The sequence below is a fragment of the Hyposmocoma kahamanoa genome, unplaced genomic scaffold (assembly GCF_003589595.1).
Source record: "Hyposmocoma kahamanoa isolate Upper Pololo Valley unplaced genomic scaffold, ASM358959v1 100021, whole genome shotgun sequence".
Lineage (NCBI taxonomy): Eukaryota > Metazoa > Arthropoda > Insecta > Lepidoptera > Cosmopterigidae > Hyposmocoma > Hyposmocoma kahamanoa.
Genome location: NW_020653200.1, coordinates 19,736,774 through 19,758,754, shown reverse-complemented (window position 1 = coordinate 19,758,754; position 21,981 = coordinate 19,736,774). Strand labels below are relative to the sequence as shown.

The following is a 21,981-nucleotide window of genomic DNA, read 5'->3' as shown; positions in this document are numbered from 1 at the left end:
TACGGTCCTTAAACAGTATTGTAATCTCTAAATATTTTTGTGTTTATGTTTATGGATATGAAGAATTTAATAAACCCACTAAGAGTCGTATTCCATTCTCAAGTCTGCGCAAGTCCTGACTTGAGTATGATTTCAAGCACTGGAAATACAACCCTAATGGCAAGGACTTGAGTATGATTTCTAGTGCTTTAAATCATACTCAAGTCCTGACTTGAGCATTGAGTAGAGTTCTGGAATACGACCCTTAGAGAGTCAAGATTCTGCTAAAGCTGACCCAGCAGGCCACAATAACATTACTGAAAGGTGCAAAAAGGTAGGTATGCACATGCAACTCAAAATTATGGATATTAGGTATTGAAGCTAATTACTTTTGGTTCGTTTATAGGTCATTAATTCACTAAACTTGACCTAATCTTATTGGTGTTGGTGGCGTGCTTTTCTATTGTATAGAAGGAATTAAACCTTAAGTGGTTTTTTGTAGGTTTAAAATTATTTCATGATTTTTGTAATACTTCAAAAGCATGGAGTGACTTAAAAATGAAAGTAATTTCGTACCAAATCTTATATTATAAATATAACAAATTTACACGTAAACGCATACTCTAGCAAGACAAACGTCAAGTGACAACTACAGAATTTTTGTTAGTTAATTCTTTCGAAGGTGAAATTTCGAACATACACTTGCAAAAGCCCTTGTAATGCGCTTCGAAACGTTTTACCCTATGTCGTGGTTATGAAAACGAATTGTTCTGCATTTATGACGGAAAAAGAAAACTCCCGAATTCTGTTGCTGTAATTACGATTTTAACGCTAACGCGTCCGATGCATGTGTTGCGACGAAAAATGTACTCAGACTTACGTAAAGAACGTAGATGTTAGTGCACAGACATGTGCATTCGTGTCATTATAATTAGTAGTTCCAATTAAAAATTAAAACTGCAAAATTTGCTTCACGGTCTCGTATCGATAGTATATTTTTAAATTTTTAAAGTAATTTACTACATTTGACACTAAATTTAACAGTGCAAAACAATAACTATAAATATATAGTAACTTATATGCTATTAAGTGTTGTGTTTAACTGCACTGCTGTGCACTCAGAATTACACCATGAAGTTTAGATTTTGAAACCCCTAACAGGCTTTTTAGAGGTATATAACGATCAACAGAGGCAGTAATGTAATGTACAAAAACGTGGTAAGAGGAAAGAGGGTCAGAATCTATTGGGAAAATTGCTGACGTCTTTAGAGATGTCTCTAGAGTGGAAGAGTAAGAAGGCCAATTGGCTTCAAATATTTTGTATTTTAATAACGGGGATGGGTTACTGAAAGGAATAGCTCTACTAGGTATAGACAAGAGAATAGGAAAATGATCGCTACCATATGTGGAAGAAAGAACTTTCCAAGAAATAAAAGAAGAAAGAGATGGGGAACAAAGGGAGATCAACAGCACCTTTTGGATTTTGGGAGCGATAGACTCTGGTAGGGGAACCATCAGGGATGCTCACATGATGGATGGAGGATGATCATAATCATTGAATACTTCCAACAAGGACAAGGCACAAAGTCTATTACTCATTTCCCTTGCCAAGCATTATCCCCATATGGAGAGGTGGGCATTAAAGTCTCCCATATGCACCATTGGGAAGGAACTGATGATAGAAGGAAAAGGATGTCTGGGATTAATGTGGATTTGGGGTAGGGAATATAAATGGAAATAAAAGATCAAAGGCTCTGACACCAACCATGTTGATATCAGGGGAATGTGTAGGGAGATGAATTTGGGAAAAGGGGAGGAAGCGTTTAATCAAAATAGCACTGCCTGCATACCCAGCAGCAGAAGACATGAGAATCCCGGAATTCTAAAATGAGAACCAGGAATCAGCCATGTCTCAGAGATGGCAATGACTGATGGGAGGTGATTATTAATTAGGTGAACCAGCTCATGCTTCGTCTGTCGTATGCTCTGGGTATTCCATTGGAGTATGAACAACTAGTCCATAATGGGAGGAGGATAAGGTGACTAATTGTGACAGTTTTTCGGCAACGTTTGACGGTAATGGGATGGAGTTTGAGGAAATAAGATTTATCAAGAAAGAAATAAGGATTTCCGACATCTCATTGGGAGATGATGATTGATTGTGATTTAAGGCACAACCATTTAGGACTGAGGATTTTGGATAGGCGATAATATTGTTGTGGGCAGTCTTGTCATACGACTTCCCCGGGGGAGCTTTAGGGCGAGGAGAGGAATATACGGTCTTAGCATAAGTCCGATTTTGATGAATATGACTTGAATGTTAGAGCACTTTGGCACAGTGCTCAGGAATTGCCCCTTGACACACCTCAGCATAAGACCTAGTAACTCTTGGAAACTGTGCTGCTGCCTCTACATATGGAATGATTTTTAGGGCCATAACAGTCTTGATGGATTTTTGTCTGTCCAGTTCTGAGCAGTTTTTGTTTGTAGCAAAATGTCGTCCGGAGCAATGCAAGCATGTAGCTTCATCCTCTACTACTTGACATTAGTCGCCAGAATGGTCTTTGGAGCATCTGGAGCATCTAGGTTTAGACCTACACTGAGCAGCAACACGTACTACAGCAAGAGTGGCATTGGATGGTGAGGTATTGGTATAGTTCGACCGGAAGAGAGGTGTAATACAAAAAGACCTTGGACGGAAGAAATTGGCCAAGGAATGTAACAACTACTGTCTGTGTCGGAACCCAAGTGACTGTTCTATTACCTACTGTTTTTCTATTGAGTCTTCTGGTTTTCAGAACCTTACCGCAGCCTGCTGGTAGTTCAAGTGTTTCCGCAAACTCCGTCATGGTCAAATCTGTGGGGACTTGTCGAACTAGGCCCAATCGGGTCAGGTTGTATGTTGGAATAACAGCTGAATATTTGCACATGCCTATAATGGGTAAGGACAGGCAATTATTTGCATCATTGGCCGTAGTAAATTTGACAGAAATCCTGTTTCTGCCGATTCGTTTCACTCCATCAGCGCATATTTTGTGGGTTTTCAGAAATTCACCGAATTTAATAGATGGTCCGAGGGTGAAACGTGGACAATATAAGGACCTATGGACGACTGACGGGTCCATATATACGGCTTCAGCATTGTATGGGGTAGATAAATCAACCTTCGAATTATTCCTTTTAGCAGGTGGAGCAGAGACCTCAAATGTACGTCGTCTGCGAGTACTCGTTGGTATCGGATCGGGAGGATCAGGAACCGGGGGGTCCGGAGGCCGAGGGCGATCGGTCTCCATAATGAGTAATTGAGGTTAGGTTACCTCAAACAAATTCTAACAAATATTACGCTAATTACATGTAAATACTAACTACTAATATATAATTAGAATCAAATTGAGCAAAATTATTAAACAAAAACACGAAGTTTTCTTTTTTCACACAAACAACTACTCTTTCAGTTTAATCGCTAGCGAACGAACCCCATTTTTGGATTTATATATACTACTCGGAGTACAAATGTAGGTAGGAGGATAAAACATCATCGTACATACTTTTTTTTAAAATTCTGCTTATACTTAATTCTACTTCCTTCTATAACGTTTTATTTTCTCACTTAAGTAAAAAAGAGATCTAGCAACATGCATGGCATAAGTGTTTTTTCTACAATACTATACTGTGCACCTACGCACATTTTGTAACAAATCACTGTACTCATAAACAATATTTACATATGCTATATAACATCAACATACAATTACAAAACAAAAAAATTTAATGATGTATGTTTATTCATTAACGCACATAATAAAAACAATCACAAGCAGTTAAATAGATTCCACAGAGCAATAGACAAAAAGAGGGCTATTTTAATATTAAACATTAGCTTTTGGTACTAAAATGTAGTGAGACAGGGTACCACCAGAGTATTGTACAGTTTTAACTACACAATGGACTCATATATCACGAGTTTGAAGAGTTATTCAAAGTTACACTCCTAAATACTATGGACCGTATATATATGGCAAAAAAGCAATTAATCAGGAGCAACTGCATCTTCTAGTGCGTTGTACAATGCTGACCTCGCCTCGGTGGCCCAGTCGTTATAACTCTTGGCGCTAGACAAGCGGTTGTAGTACTCGGGTACAACTGATATAGGAAAGAAACTTAAAAATTTACTACCATGATATTAAATTCTTTTTTTGTGAAATTACTCTAGTTTTTAAAAATTATTTAGGTCTAGGTACTTCGAGGCAGTAGGCCCAGAGCTAATATTGTTGTCCTGATATAAGAAGTATAGGGAATACCCATTGGGACGAAATAGAGACGAAATATCATTTAAATTGTTTGAAAACTACTCTGCCAAATCAAACTGCGTTCCGATGCGCCAGCCCAAATTCGAAACTATTGACAGTGTCAGACAATGTCAATTGTTTCACTGCAAATCGACCAGTTTAACTTGAGCTTTGCTATAATGGACGAAAATTGTAAAGTTACATATTTAATATTTAATTACCGATGAAGTGTGATTCAGTTTGTTTTTGTTTTGCTATTTTCCCAACGCCACCGAATGGAACAGCCCCCACTGTGAGAGATATTATCTTTATTACGGAAATACGGAATATACGAAGACGTACTCACAGGTCAGTTGTTGGCCCTGTACTATTTCAGTTTTCTAATTTTGTGATTTCAGCACAAACGAAAGTTGATATTTAAAAGTGATATTTTACCTGATGAGTTATCAGGAATGGATGATCCTTATTTCGTCTATATTTCTAGTTCATACTTGATGGGAATACCCTATGTTTAGTCTAGGTAGTACAACATTCCAGCGGTCGTCATTTTATAGAGATACATAAATTTGACTATATGCAGCAGTGGGTTCTAAATTGATCCATATGTCTGCGTGGTGGAACTTCGCAAATGCAATTATTAGTCATCATTGGCATCCTACAGTAAATTATATTAGTTAATATTAGGGAACACGCAAAATAGGCACCCAGAGTTCCATTTGCGGACACCAGCGAAGTATAATATTACTCACAATTTCAATTTGAAAGCGGTCCATAACAATATTTACATACAATACGGTTTTTGGGTCATTCATATTATACGAGTGGCTTCAGTCATCTCACAAGAATATGCTGAACAAAAAGTTCAGGTTCGGTTTTCAACATCTCAACTTATTTTATAATGTATTTTACTGTTTTAATATTTTAATCATCATTAACTAGGCTGTTAAAAAAAAGTAAATAAAAAAAAAACACTGTGTTACATAAATGAAAAACATTGCTATTTTTGCTAGTAAAAATTTCGCGATATAAATTAACATAATGCTTTGCTAAAATTCAACTTAGTATCATTTGCAATACATCGCACTTTGCAGTGTGAAAAGTAGCAAACTAAGCTTGCATTGCTGCTGTGAACATAACACATAAATCAGTGAATTACATTCATAAAAATATTACATAAAAACTTACAATCTTGTTGGTAAATATGATGTCGAGTCATCTTTCACTTTGATAATGTCATTGCATTTGTTGACCGTGTCAAATAAGAGGAATGTATCGCCGACTGAAAACAACGTTGCCAGGCACCTGGCTAGTAATTGTCTGGCTGGTGCACCAAGGGACTCTCGGAGAATATTCACAAGTTGAGCAACAAGCTTTTGCTGGCAGTTCTTTATGTCAGACTGTAAAAAGGAGAAAATGGATAATCACATAAAAATTATAACTACAATATACCAGTATATAAGTTGTATGTATAAGATATAGTTGACCACAGCACGACGTACTATCGATGCCCTATGATACCTAACGCCCTAATCAAACATTTGGTTCTGAGTAGACTTGTGAGAAAACGTACACGGCTTGCATCTGTGCGCAATCGCCGTGCGACGAGTATGGACGCACACGCGTACAAAGGGGCGTTGAGATGAGCAATGTTGTGCAACCTCAGAGTATCGTTAGATTCTGCAAATGCATGCGTCCGTACACGGTGTGCGACAGGCGGCGGGCGACTGGCGCGCAAGTGGCGTACCACAATTAAAAAGTAGTTCGTTCGGGCAGGCTAGCCTCGATTGTGTTTTTATGTTCGCCTACCTTTGCCACATTTGTGTAGTTCAGGATATTGTTTTCTCAAACAGTGGAATTTATTTTGTAATTTTAAATAAAAAATAATAATTTTAGTTAGGGTTCGGTCGCAGTCGCCGTTGCGCCGCCCTCATTGCTGTGCCGCTCTGCACCCCACACGCTATGCCACTGGGGCGCGCACAAATACAACATTGGGACGGAGTTACCATACTTGTTTGTATTGTAGAGAACTGCGTAACTATACTGAATACTCTCGGAAAAATTAATAATGTTGTCCTGGGTTGAGTTTCTGGTCACTCTGACATCAAAGGTAATGAAGCAGCGGATAAACTGGCAAAGGCTGGTGCTAGGGAGGCTTTATAGGAATAGCACACAGCCTGGCAAAGCTCAGTTTGCTGAACGAGAGCTCATACGTCTCCCGTGACATCGTCACAAACGCACACACACACGCACACACTCAACATAGCCCCGCACTAGGGAAACCCTGTGTCGCGGGCGCCATGGACACACATATAGACAACCACAACTTACACCCAAACTCACGAGAGAAATAATTGTAGGCCATACAACTATTTCTCCCGGCCCGGGAATCGAACCTGGGACCTCTGCGTGGCAGTCCGGCATGGTAACCGTTCGGCCACCGAGGCAGTTTGTTTGGAGACATGTGCCTGCAGACTAAGGGTCTTGAGCATTCTAAAACTCTGATAGCTGCCTTCAGTGCCAAACACTGTAGAGAAGCTGCCACTGGACAGGAATGGCATCAGAATGCTGACTAGAACCTTAACAGGGCATTGTGGCTTGAATAAGCATGTCAAATATTGGACAGAGAGAAAACAGAGAATGTAGATTCTGCCACAAGGCGGATGAAACTCCTATGCATCTCCGCACCCAATTCTGCCCTCTGATGGGCGTAAGAAGTTCCATACTGGGCAGGCACAGGCCACACCCAGAGGACATAAAGACTGTCGGAGCCAGGAAAGTCCTTCAGTTCCTTAATGCTGTTGGTCTTGACTCTGAGTTGTGATTAGGTGATCACAATAGGTCATTCATGGTCGCAGTGATGAGGGGTCCCATAGGCCCCAAATGAAGCCACCCTAATAATATTAATACCATACTCGTTCTTATTCTACTATGATACAAATATCAAACATAATTGCGTGAGAAGGCTCTCAAAAGCAAAAGGTCGGCTTGGTGGTCAGGTATCTTAGGGTATCGACTGTAGATATTGCAGCGTACATGTGTAGAATCAGCATTAAAAAGTTCGGAATGGTGTAATAAAACAAAAATGTTTAGACATTCAAAGTTTTAAATTTTATCTACAGGATCAGAGAGAATAAGTGGTCATAATTGGTATAATTGTCAAAAACAATAATCAAAATAGTTGTAGACACACAGAAACAGATTTCCATATGGCCAGTGGCAAATCACTGCACCATGAATCGAAAGTATTATCAGGCGTGGTGGCTAGTTTGTTAATATACAGGGTGTAAATTTGAGATGGGTCAGCAAGGCCAGCTACCTTAATTGTTGTAGTTACAGGAAAACGGTTCTAGAAGACTATCCATGAATTTTGAAGATATTTTGATTGGCATTCACAGATTTTGAAAAAATGGTACAGTCAGCAAGATAAAAGGCAATTTTTACAAAACTTTTTTTTTATGCCTTTCGATCCGGTCTCTGGTAAGGATCAATAGTCTCTATGGGACCAATTGTGGTAAGAGTACTCGAAATGGCAGAAATCGCAAAATATCTTTTTTGTTAGAAACGAAACTGGCCGCTACTCTACAAATAAGACTTAGGTAAAACCAAATTATAATCATATCACAATTTTTTTAATTTGTTTGAAAATTGTCACTTTTAAGACGATTTTTAATCAAAATGTTTTCAAGTGTGGAAACAAATTAATTGGAACACATGGTCCTATCAAATGGCCACCGCGCAGGCCTGATCTGACGCCCCTTGATTTTTTCTTTGGGGCTATCTAAAAAATTGAATTTATAAAAAAATACAACAGTGTTCAACAATTGAAAAACGCACTTGCAGCAATTTTCAATAGAATCCATCTGAGTAGAATTTCAGCCGCTACTTGCTCTTTGCGGAAGAAAGCGAATCGATGCATCCGCCAAAGCGGCAATCAATTCGGGCACTTACTATCATAGACTTTTTATGTTATTTTGCTTTTCGTTATTGTTTTTATTTTGAAATACATAATACGTTGTCAATTTGTTAGTTTCCTTATTGTTAGTTTCCAGAATAAGTGATTACTAAATAGGTCCCTCAAAATGTATGGTAAAAAGATTTTTGCGATTTTTGACATTTAGAGTACTCTTACGTCAGTTGGTCCCATAGAGACTATTGATCCTTACCAGAGACCAAATCAAAAGTGGCATAAAAAAAAGTTTTGTAAAAATTGCCTTTTATCATGCTGACTGTACCATTTTTTTTTTTAAATCTGTGAATGCCAATCTCAAAAAGCCTCCAAAATTCATGGATAGTCTTCTAGAGCCGTTTTTCTGTAACTGCAACGATTAAGGTAGCTGGCCTTGCTGCCCCGTCTCAAATTTACACCCTGCATATTCTAGTTTTTCTATTACATTTTTAAGTCTTTTTTCAAATACAATAAATACTTTTTTAACTTTGATTTTTTTACTTTCTTACACATTATCAAACTTTTGAGTTAGGTGCACTATAAAAAATTTACCATTGCACAAGACAGGAAGATCAACTTTAACAAGTTCAGCCAATGTGGCATGGATTTCTTAGTGTTCCAAAAGTCAAGTGTTTTGTGAATACAGTGGTATATTACACCCCGATAGATGAGCTGTCCGTGCACGCCAAGATGAATGGCTAAGTTGGCAACTGATATAATATACTGGTCTGCCACGCAGAGGTCTCGGGCATGATTCCCAGGCCAGGAGAAATATTTGTATGGCTTACATTAATTTCTCTCGTGAGTCGGGTGTAATTTGTAGTTGTCTATGTGAGTGTCCATGGCACCCATGATACAGGATTTCCCTAGTGCAAACCTATGAGTGTGTGCATTAAAATGAAAAAAAATTTGACAATGAGTTTTTCTTTGTAAATACAAAGAAGAAGGCCATTCAATTAAAAACCCAAAAAAATCTTTTGTAGATATTCATTATGCTTTTCATTGACCTACCAACAAATGGTCGTCAGGTTCGGAGGATTTTCAATTGTTCCAACCACAAGCGATTCAAATATTTAGAGCAATGAAACTGTAGAGTTGCTTTGATTTATCTTATTTTTAAAATGTCTTTTTTAGTGAATGTTAGCAATTACTAACAAAATATTGTTGTAATCGTTTTACAGCTTGGGATTACCTATCAGAAGTCAGAAAATACATTTGTCCGAAATAACGTTAGCTCGAATTTTCATAATGTCAAATGCATTTTTTTAGAAATATTACAAATCAAAAGTTAATTTTGTCTTTGTGAAAAGCATCAAAATTACTTAAAAAGTGTAACAGTTGTATTATGAATCGGTATATTTTATGTTTAGTTGTTATGTTTAGTTGGAATATCAGTACACTGATTATAGTACATGCTCATTTTCACATTTGTAATATTTGTATGTATGTATCTGCCAAACTCTTTATTATTTCTTTAAGTGAATTTTCACAAAATTCGACATAATAATAATATATAAAAATTAGTTAATATTTACAATAAAGGCAACTCCATTACTCTTATGTTGAAGAAGGTTTCAGTCAAAGCTAAATATGGTGCATTTTCATTTGCAGGTGAATGGTCAAGTAAGAATTATTAAGTTATAGCCTGCTCCATTATTTCAATGTGTATAGCTTCAATTTTTGCAAATCAAAATAGTGAGTGTTGATTGCAGCGCATAATATAATGATTACCTTCTGTGCAGCAACTAGAACCTTATCCAAGAATCGTAACCATTCGAAGATAAACAAAGGCTTTTTATCATCCGGCAACTGCTGCAATGCAGTCTCATTTAAAGTCAGTGAGTGGGACACCTCCATAATTCTGCAAAAGACACGTTATAATTTAAAATTTGTTGTTACTATGTGGTACAGTAGTCTACACACATCTAAACACACGCAGTACTGTAAAATAGGTTACGTTAATGAAAGGTGTCAAACAAAAACTGCATAACAATACGTCTACTAAAATAGTACGAACGAGAAGATCAGTACTTAAACCATGTGGACTATCTACAGTGCGTAATAAATGTTTGTTTATACTTAGCAATGGCGTCAGCTAGTGAATCAGAGATAGAAAAATTTCTCGAAAAAATGGACAGCGTGAACACTAACTATGACAAACAATTCATACGACAATCGAAGTAAGCAACTTACTAATTAAAACGGTGATTACAATAGTTGGGTACTCCGTATTATTTACAATTAGAATTCACGTCATACTTTCTTTAATATCTGTTTTTACGTACACACAACACCACCTAAACTAACTTAATATTGAAAAGCTTAATTAACTCTAAATCTAAATATTTAACGTAGTAAATAATAGTTTTTTTGCATTCAGAAATAAAATAAGCCAAAATATCACCAGCTCAGCACACAGACCATAGAGTATTTAAAACACCCTATTTATTTGACACAGATAATTTCATATAAAAGCTGAACCAGACAGCCTAATACTTCTAAACTCTAGAGACCTCTCTCGGCAGTATTTGGAAGCAATGTGAATCTCATAATAGTTAATTAACCTCAAAATTTTTTCAATAACTAATATTTCGTCTACTTAAAGATAAAACCACATAAGTGACATTTTAAACAAAAAGTCTCTAATTTATGTAGCTATGGTATGGTATGGTAGAAACTCAATAACAAAAACGTTATAAACTTAATAAGAGTTTTATCTGCAGAAAGATGGTGTAATTTTCTTACAACAGGTATATTTGGAGATTTTTTGTGGAAAATGTCACTTATGTGGTTTTACCTTTAAGTAAACGATTTGTAAGTACATGTAAACATAATTAATCATAATATTTCCGCTTTCAAAGCATCCTGGGACTCATCTCCGTTTGTCATTCTTTATTGTTAACGTAAAAATGTGAATCTACAAAGCAACCGATATTGTAAAGTGCAGAAGTGACGGGGACTTGTTAGGAAAATATAGTGTGTTTAGATATTAGGTGTCTAAGGATCGTATTCCAGAACTCTACTCAATGCTCAAGTCAGGACTTGAGTATGATTTCAAGCACTGGAAATACGACCCCAATGGCAAGGATTTGGGTATGATGGCTGGTTACAGGACTAAAAATCTCAAAAAAAATTGAAACCTTTCTTCTGTACATATCCCATAATCACTAATCTGGCCTTGTACTTGACCTAAGCACCGACAGGTTTAGTTTTAATTTTGAATATCCATTTGCAAGGAATGGCTTTCGTACGATTTGGTTCAACTTCAATTCGACTACCAAAGGAATTTATTTCATAGGTAATGGATTCTTGCCATTTGTCCCGATCTGCTCTCGACATAGTGTCTTTGAAGTTTTAGGATGGTCAACAAGTGCATTTGATGTCATGTTACAAATAAAATCTTCGCCCCGACTTGGAGGTTTGACAATAGTCCTCTCTAAAAGTCAGTTAATATTGTGGTTAATATCATTGCTAAAAGTCATTCGAGCCGACTGTTCAATTTAATTTTCACAAAGTTCAAGTAAATTTCAGAAACTCATGTAAGTCTTTCTCAATTTCAGGCTCTAAAGTATCATGAGACTGCTCTGACTCCTCGATATCCATTTGATCCACCTGATCATCTGGGCCTTGTTGTACGTAATTAATACTTCTTTCTCAAGCGATCCATGGTACTGTGATAGTCATCGATTCATTTTCAGATTCTCGCCTGGTTTGAGCGTCATTCTGCTGTACGATATTTTCTATGAATGTCTCTTGTTGGAGATCTGGTAGCTCATATTGAAATATTTCATTGATTCCAGTTGAAAGTGGAGGAATGCAAGGAATGTCTTTCTCGTCTCTAAATCCTAGCACCGGTGTCTCTTCAAATGTAACATCTCTAGATTTGATCAACTTGTAATTGACTTTATCCCAAATCCTGTAGCTTTCATCTCCATTAAAACCAATTAGTATTCCTTTCTGAGCTTTTTTGTCAAAATTCTTATGACTTTTGGGAATATGTGCATAGCATTTACAACCAATAATTCTAAAATGCTTTTTTTTTAAACCATAACTCATAGGGTGATTTTCCTTCTGCGCTCGATGGACTAGTGCGTTTAAGATATACGCCGCAATGTTAATTAGTTGCGGCCGAAGACCTTGAGGTATATCCTCATGAAAATATTTACGTTATTGCTATATTTTTTATGTAAATAATGAGTGTAGATGTGGACTACATTTTATTTGTTTGTCTGTTTTTTATAAATAACAGTTGCCAAATAAAGATAGAGATAGTATTTTTTCCGTAACGAGTGCGATAAAGACGCATGAACACCCGTCATAGATTATAAATGCATTTACAAACATTATAGCTTAGAGGATGGAAAAAAAGCATTATAGGCAGTAAGTAAAGTCATCGATTTGATAGATGGCTAAGTATTGTAGGTGGAAAACTTATTCACACAGTTTTGTCACGCACGTATTTATGCTAAACAAAAACATTTCTTGGCTGTGTAGGAAAAAAATTTTCAAATAATCATATATATTTTAATATATTTGCAAATTTTCATGCCAAAAACGTGAACTAATCATTTATATATTCTTTAATGCATAATTATTTTTGTGTTTAGATTGGAAATGAACATACTTTGTGTGGAGTAACATAAGACATACATGTATATATATTTTACACATTATCAAGTGACGGGACGAACAAGTCTTGCGCCTGATGGTAAGCTAGACGCCTGTCTATAACAGTTGCAGTACCACTCAGAGCATTAAATCACAAAAACCTGTGGGACAATGCCATTGCGCCCGTCACCCTGAGACATAAGTTGACCAGACCCATGTGTCTGTATTTTCACCATCACCCTTACCCTTCAAAACCGGATTACTAGAACAGAAATTGAAATGTTCGTTATATGTTAAATGTTAACTTTTGCATACGACAAAATTTGTGTTATAATAATAAACAATTCTGAGAGAATAGATATCGTGCCGTATCATTAGTGTGCCGACTATCTCGCTTGAGTTTATGCGAAAATCATTCGTGTTACCGCAATCTCATTTGTGTCACCTAAAATATAGTTTTTTGTTATTTTACTTAAATAATAGAGTGATTTTATAACTATTGACTCTATTTGTTCGTTTAAGACCTTAAAACCGAAAAAAGGGTAGAGTCGACGATAGTTTGCAGCCGAAGACAACCGAAACGACTGTATTCGGCAAAGCTAAATAGTTTGCCGAAAGCGGCAGACGTCGCGGTTTAACGCGCCATTAGGACTAGGCTTGTATAGTTCATGAACTGCGAACTATAAGGAATGTATTCCCGAGACTGACCGACATGAACTAGTTCGTCTTGCACGGTTTTGATGTTCATCGTTCTTTTTAGATCAGTACGAACTAGGAACTGTCTGCGTGTTCCCTTGTTTTTATTCGTTAGGAACGGTGCGAGCCGGACAAATAGCGATCTTTCACTGTTTTTAGTACAAGTTAGAGTGGGATGCACGATTGAACGTTGCTAACTCGCTTTAAGTCTCTATTACGTATCTACATTATGTTATATGTAAGCTTGCAAAAAAGTAAATGCTCATATTTTTTGGTAAATATCTGGATTTCTGTGGTAGGTATAATATCAACCATGTGTACGGTATATGAAATACTTGTACCTAAATATTGGTTTTTAAACACACCATTCTAACTAAAATTCTTATTTTGTAAAAAAAAGAATATTTAGTTAGAATGACAGTCTTTAAACTTGTAAAATATAAAGGAAAATCAAATAGAGCCGATTCCATACTAATTGTATTTTTAAATATTTAGTACAGTGTACTATTTATTGACCTCCTAATACTAGAAGTTCATATTAGTTCATGTGAATTTTACTGGTTTAGAGTATTCTTTTGTTCATGTCCGAGCAAGGACAAGACGAACTAAGGAACTAGATGAACTAAATGAACTAGAAGACCGACCTAGTTCAGTTGACCGATTGAACTAACTAGAATCACTCCCTCTAAAGACCGATCAGGCACAAGTTTAATTATGAGTGCAAATGGAATGAAGAGAATAGAAACGGAATAAAAAAATTGGCTGCACGGTCTATATATCTTTACCTTTCCGCAAGGAAAAAAAAGAAATAGCTTAAAATTCTTGAGACAGAATTCGTCTGAGCTTGAACATAGATACAGAATAAAGAGCTTGAAGGTTAGAGGATGGAAAAAAAATAAATTGTCTAAGGCTTGAAGTTTCCATCCTCTGAGGCTTGGAAGTCAATTTGTGTATTGTCTACCATAAACCTTAATTTTTTTTCCATCCTTTATGATCACAAACCACAAACTTGGGATGTCAGTGTCACAAACTACTAAGTTGTCTATGATTGCGTACCTGTACCTCGTGGCTGGGGCTGTGATTTTCAATAAAAATTTTTGGTAACTACAGTGTAGTGTACGACTTGTGTAAAATTAGGTAATGTATTAAGTGCTCAGACGTGTAATTTTGTGGTTGTTAGGGGTGCCATGATAACATTAGAACATAACTAAGAACTGAATAACTGCATCTACTACTTGGTTATTTTGCATTTTGTAATCAATGAATAACACCATGAGCGCCCAACAAAACCCAGCGAATATGCAGGCCGTCGTAGACAGAGAGAAAATTTACACATGGATATTAGAACTATGCAATCCTGAAACTCGCGAAAACGCTCTCTTGGAATTGAGCAAGAAACGCGAAGTAGTTCCTGACTTAGCGCCAATGCTATGGCATAGCTTTGGCACTATAGCCGCGTTGCTGCAAGAAATTACTAATATTTATGTTGCTATGATACCGCCGACGCTGACAGCCCATCAAAGCAACCGCGTCTGCAACGCATTGGCTCTAATGCAATGTGTGGCCTCCCACCCTGAGACGAGGTCGGCATTCCTGCAAGCACATGTACCCTTGTTCTTGTACCCATTTTTACATACGGTATCCAAGACGCGTCCTTTTGAATACTTGCGACTGACTAGCTTAGGTGTTATTGGCGCGCTAGTTAAAACTGATGAACAAGAAGTGATTACTTTTTTATTGACTACTGAAATAATACCATTGTGCCTGCGAATCATGGAGAATGGATCTGAGCTTTCCAAGACTGTAGCTACTTTTATATTACAGAAAATTTTATTAGATGACAGTGGTCTGTGTTATATTTGTCAAACCTATGATAGATTTTCACATGTAGCAATGATATTGGGGAAGATGGTATTATCCCTTGCAAAAGACCCATCTGCTAGACTGCTGAAGCATGTTGTCCGGTGTTATTTACGCCTCTCAGATAATCCAAGGGCTAGAGAAGCTCTCAGACAATGCCTGCCTGACCAGTTAAGAGATGCTACATTCACTGCATGTCCTCAGGAAGACAATTCTACTAAACACTGGCTAGCTCAACTAATAAAGAATTTGGAAGCACAGCCTCCTCCGGCAAGTCCTGCACAACAGAATATGTGAGCCACGCTTTCTGTCTATACAATAGGCAACACATCATATTATTATTATGTGTGATTTATTTAACTGCAACAGCTCGCGTCCTTTGGCTGGCCAGCATTCTTTTTCTTTTAAGACATAACATATCATTTTTGTAATTTACCTGCAAAGCTGAAGACACAATGAAGAAGCAGTAATTAATTTTTATGTTATGGTTAACATAAAAATTAATTCCTAAGATTAATTTTAGGAATTGGTAATCCTAAAGTTAATCTTGTTATTATTGCCAGATATGCAATGTAAGGTTACGTCACCTGCATTTAAATATTATTGTGAAATATTCCTTTTTTGAAAGGTTGCCCTTAGGGAACATTTATGCTGCATTATCTATGCCTGCATTTGAAAGAGAATGTAGAATGCATGCATAGTAGCTCTTGTCAAAAGACGCAGGCTGTGTTAGAAAACTATAGTTAATTAGTTCTGTTTGATACAGATCATGAATATTAATGATTGTGAACTTGGTGTGGACACTTAATATTATATATTTACCTACTTTATTACCAATAACAATGTCTTAGTAATTAGTAATTTACACCTTATGCTAAAATTACAGCGTAATTGACAAAATATTATAATTCAGCAAAATATTATAATGACTAAATATCAGTGATAAAAAATCATGTACATATACATATTAAAAGGCCTTTTAACAACTGTAGTTTTGGCAAAACATATATTCATTACACATTTTTACAACACTATATTCAATGTGCACTAGGTGATTATTAGGGTCTAATGACTCTGTATCTAGTTGAATCAAGCTTTTGATGTTGATTTGTATCATTCATGGCCCAATAAAGGCATTTTATGCATATATTGAGCGAAATAATATAAATATATCGATGAGTCATAAGTATAAGGGCCAAAGTAATAATTTTCACTTTTGTGGGAAATGCTTCATTTCATTATAAAAAAAAGCATTTCCTACAAAAAAGTGAAAATGATCAAATTGTTAGTTTGGCCCTTATACTTAGTACTTGTCGATATACTACAAGGAATATTTTGAACCTTTGTAACTCATAAATGCATGCTGCAAAATGTGAGTTAAGCTTTATTTCAAAGTGTAAACTGTTATAAAATAATTTATTGGGTCTTGAATTATAGTATTGTTATAGAAAGTTATGAAATCTATAAGATATAAGTGGTGTAAATTATGTTGAGTATATAATTAATACTTCATTTTACAGTTCTAAAATTACTGCCAGTTTTTGCACTAGTTTTGTTGGGGAAAGCATTATATTTAAGTTTGTTAAATTAGTTTAATGGTTGTACAGAAATATACTTCACAGAGACAACTGTTTTTCTATTTAATTGCAATATTTGTAGTCTTTAATTTCATTGCAAGTGTTAATGAATTTTCAGCTGGCAATAGTAACAAGAACTCTGCGTTTTATCATTGTGTATGCTGGAGTCATGAGAAACACACTTGTGTTTTCATTTACATACTTGACCATTATGTGACATTAAGGTGTCTTTATAAATAATGAATTTATGTTATATATAATAGTATAATATTACTATATTAGGTCAATGCATGGATAATGTGTGTATTGTTTACATAAATCCTTTATTCATAAGGTTCTTTAATTTAGATGTTATAGTAATTAAGTATATAGTACTTATTGCAATAAATAACTGTAGGTATCTTATCTATTTTATTAAAGGGCCAAATATGCGTACAATGTAAATGCTATTCGACTTTATTAACCTCTCTATGTATAATGATTCAGTGAATCATCAATAATTAAAACTATTCTGTAGATTGATATGTACTAATGTAGTAGGCAAACAGAATAAAGTAATGAAAAGAGAATAGCAATTATCCCTATATTTTTTTAATTACTTTATGTAATTTGTTTTTATTGAACTACCATATTAAATCATACATGTATAAAGTTTTTAATTTTATGCCAAAACTTGCACTTAAAGAAAGACCAAAATTGTATTCTGTCACGTCACAAGCACAAGAGGAGAGAGATGTCAGTATGACAATTTCAAGTGTAATTTGCTTATTTATGAAATAAAGATTATTTGACATTGAGAGCGAACATTTCCTTTTATGGGGCATGTGATGTGAGTTCTAGCCATGTTCTAGCCCATCTCAGTTTGTTTGAGAGACACAATAGTTTCCAATTTTTTATTTAGTAGCGAATTTTAATAGTATAATTGTAGTGAGTTGATATTGATTTTAATGCAAAATAGAATGACATTTTTCCAGGAAAAACTTTACTGCTACCATACTGTTCATGTAAATTACATGCACACAATGCACGCACAATATACCTTAATTGACATTAGATGCTGAACAATATTCACATAACCGTAAATGAGTTGTGGTACTAGCATTTATTCAATGTTTGCGGGCTTATTCCGTGAACGTAATTTGGAGCTCTTTCGAGAGTAAAACTTTCCGTCAGGTCAGATGGCGGTCAAATACGCATCGTGCTACTTCTGTGAGCGGCCATGCCACGTATTCTTATGATCACTTGATTGATAGCCCTCAATCTTTATTTCTGTAATCGTTTATCCTCAATTTTTTCTACCTGCGAGAGCTACCCTTACATAACAAAACTATTAAATAGACAAATAAATTGTAATTAGGGAATATAAATATGTACCTACCTATTTTTTATAAGTATTGTATAAACGTGTTTTGCAAAGTGCAGAGCCAATGTGATAAAACCTATAGCAATCAAGCCAACCTACTAGATTACTGTCTACACAATCTAAACGTATTAGGACGCACACGGTGAGAGACATCCAAATATATTTTTATATATATAATAAACTAGCTGCAGGAACAACAGGCCCAAGAGCGCTGGTTGAACCTGTGGCGCTTTCTACAAACCGATATTCTCAATACACTCATAATCTGCAAAATTGGCAAAGATCCAGACAAACCAAACGAGACCATGTAGACAACTAAGAGGCCAGCGTTAATCGGCGGAAGACAAGGCAGATGGAAAATTTATCTATATATATGTACCTACCTATATAATGTATATGTTATGCTATTTCAAGTGAAATAAAGTATAAATTACAATGCTCTGAACGTAGAGAGAAATGCGCACTGATTCTCCGAAATCTGTCTCAAGGGCATTGCAATTTATATCGTATTTATATTGAAATAACATAATATATATAGGTAAATTTAACAACTTTCAGACAGCCTTCCCACCTAACGTTTTGTGCGTTCAAAATTTAAAAAATCATATTCCCCTTTTTAAATCAAGTAAACCAAACCCAAAACAAGTCTAAACCAATTTTATAAATTCTAAACATATTCTAAAAGACAAATAGTCCCTTTCAATATTCACTCTGGGCTTTTCCAAATGTTTCAAGTTGCGTTTTACTTACCCGTTAAGTACCTACTTGTGTTCCTTTAAGTGCACATCTAAAACTTAAAAGTATCGCCGATTATAACCTGGTGTAATGACTAGTGGTGCAGTTGACTTCTGCTTCCGTAGCGCTTTTTCACATCTGATTCCGTTTCTGCTTCCGCAACTTTTATAACAGAATTTTTATCGGAAGTATATTATAATAAAATAACGTTCGCGATGGATCAGATGCGTGCGCGTATTGCTTGGCGTTGGGGCGCGTGCGTCTTAGCATTGAAACTAAACACAAGCACTGTTTGTAACTATTTCGTTGAGATCTTTATAGTATTTACAATTCCGCTTCCGTTTCTGCTAAAATTTACTTTTGACATCAGTTTTCGTTATGACACTTCCTTTGCATCACTATAGCCGACAACTCAGTGATCCACTGTCCAAATGAAGACTAAGTAGTTAGAAAATAGGGTTCAGAATCGGGAAAACCCGGTCTCGAAAGTACCGGGAAGTCCCGGTTCTTTTATTATGATGAACGAACCGGGAATTCAAAATAATCATTCATCATCATATTCAATTCAAGATACTTTCGGGAGTCAACGTCGATAATATAATTTCGGTCTTAATTACGTGGCAAAGGAACGCGATGCTTTCTCGCGGTCAAAACTAAACGGCGATAGATGCGGGAGGGTGTATAAAAACGCTTCGCAGAGGTTAAGGTGGTTTTCCACCGCCGAGACGAGACGAGAATAGTAAATCTCGTCGGCCTGTTTCCACCAAAAATTGCTATTCATATCTCGCGCGAGCTCCTACTGTGGTTTTATATAGTGACGATTCAGTGCTGTTCAGTTCATTTAGCGATAAACGCGAGGCTGTAGTAATATGCCCCGTAAATAATAATTAGTAAATATGTTAACAGAAGAAGAATCAGATGAAGCATATCTTTTTTTATTCTCAAATCGTGCACACAGACGCGTACAAAATAAATTCTAATATAAAGTTTATCACGATAATGCTGTACATTCATCTATAGCTAAATAGCTGCACCACAAAGACATGTAATAGGATATAGATTAACATAAAAAGAATTTTAGGTTAGCTTAACCGTACAAAACTGACGTAATTGCCGTCCAATCTAGCAAAATACATACGAAAACAGGAATCGTGTTTTCGTTGCAGAGTGTACCCAATACTCCATGTAGGCAACAAGTTCAAATTCAAAGAAATATTTCAATTCTCGCCTCGTCCAACCTCGTCAATCTAGACCATTTCCACCGAAGACGAGAAGAGAATTTAAATATTGCAATCCTCATTTCCCCTCGCCGGTGGAAAAGCACCTTTACATTAAAAAGATTTTATAGTATTTTCTGAAGTTAGTAAGTAAGAAGTTATAAATTTTGTTTTAGTAAGTTTTTATTTCAATATTTTTTTCTTCATTTTCAATTATTTAAAATAAAAAACTAAACAGTAATTTAAGTTTAAAAGGCTGACTGTATAATAATTTTTAATAGTTGTATTTATTTATGATCTGATTAACTGTGATTTTTAGTATACATCATTTAAATAACGATAGTTTTAAATTTGATTTTGTCTCTAGACAACCTCCTCTACGAGGTTTAAGTTACTATGATTGCAAAAGTTTTTTGTATTTTAATTTCCAAGAATAAGAAGGCTGAAAAACGAAATTGCCTGACTTGTACTGTACTACATTATTTTCAATGAAAAAAGCTTCAATTATTGACCGTTTTTACTTTTGAAACCTATTCCTTTCTTAACCTATAGAGTATTATTGTTTACTAAGTACTTCATTTATTATACGAGTAGGTACGGACAACGGCACATCAGACTATACATTTTTGTTCGAAAATAGCCTCCAGTGCAACGAAACAAGATACGTCAATGTGTAGCTTGATGTGCTGGCGTGTGTACAACAAATACCGGAAGTATCGAAAGAACCGGGAATTCCCGGTTCCGTTAAAGACTAGTACCGAAATACCCGGTTCTTCAAAACAGGTCCGGTTCCGGAATCTCTACTCGAAACAAACTTCGGGGTCATAAAACAGCTGTTACTAAAAACCCAGAAACAGGGTAGGTACCTATACTTCACAATTTCCAAACAGTCACCAACGACAACCCAACTAGCACACAAGCTGCTTAACACTCTCAGCACCATAGAACAAACGATTTTTCTGAAGCAGCAGGCCATATGGGCGGCGCGCGGTACACATATTTTGTTCGCAGCACGCCAAGCTTGAACTTTAGTAACATTTGTAACATGCCGCGGGACACGCGTTTATTTTTAACAGCACGTCACGCGTGATCTCGAGTAACTTTTGTAGGCCCGTATGACCGGGCTGCCGACGGGAAACCTTCAAGTTTTACCAGCAGGCCACGCATTACACCGTGATTCCACCAAAAACAGACGGAATAGACGGATATCACCACTAGGGACGAGATTGATACGATCCGGATTAGTGGTTCTTGCAACCTTTGACTGGTTAGGACTAGAAGAATCGAAAATAAATTTTGATTCCTAATTGTGTTACGCCGGCGACCCACATAGCCTGTTAAGTAAAATTCGAAAATACATGGTGACCCGCTGCACTTGGATTTTTGCGAAAAATTTTAGCTTAAATATGCGTAGGTATAATATATTTATTTATTTGATTATAGATGAGTAGCTTTCTCTGGTATGTCTACATCACACAGTGTTGAAATTGATATCGTTTGTTTTAGTTCACTTTTTTTTAGCACTAATTCACTCTTTCGTAGCCAGTTGTCGAGCTTGTTTATGAAGGCATTAACAGAGACAGCAGAAAGAACATCTTCCGGTATCATGTTCCAATTATGCACCACTCTGTTGCTGATAAAATTGTGTATAGCAGGAGTTTTGGAAGGTGCACGAACTAGTTTCAGGTGGTGACCACGTGACGGTTTAAAG

At 36.1% G+C, this 21,981-nt stretch overlaps 2 protein-coding genes across 6 annotated transcripts in view; one reads left to right on the top strand and one right to left on the bottom strand.

Annotated features, from left to right (window-relative positions):
* Positions 1-11,912, bottom strand: part of LOC113226792 (HEAT repeat-containing protein 5B) — an 81,588-nt gene extending 69,676 nt beyond the window's left edge. For 2 of the 5 annotated variants that reach the window (XM_026459563.1, XM_026459545.1), the window contains exons 1-3: positions 11,355-11,912; positions 9,946-10,075; positions 5,454-5,665 (exon numbers count right to left, since the gene is read on the bottom strand). In XM_026459563.1, coding sequence (XP_026315348.1) covers positions 5,454-5,665; positions 9,946-10,071 — 338 coding nt within the window. In that variant the 5' untranslated portion in view covers positions 10,072-10,075; positions 11,355-11,912. Of the gene's footprint in view, positions 1-5,453; positions 5,666-8,102; positions 8,214-9,945; positions 10,076-10,407; positions 10,442-11,354 lie in introns of those variants that run through there. The other 3 variants (XM_026459571.1, XM_026459554.1, XM_026459580.1) reach the window with 3 other exon arrangements.
* Positions 11,913-14,584: 2,672 nt separating this feature from the next.
* Positions 14,585-16,567, top strand: LOC113226614 (CCR4-NOT transcription complex subunit 9). Its single transcript, XM_026459316.1, has one exon. The coding sequence runs from the start codon at positions 14,779-14,781 to the stop codon at positions 15,673-15,675; it is 897 nt and encodes a 298-aa protein (XP_026315101.1). The 5' UTR covers positions 14,585-14,778; the 3' UTR covers positions 15,676-16,567.
* Positions 16,568-21,981: the final 5,414 nt, after the last annotated feature.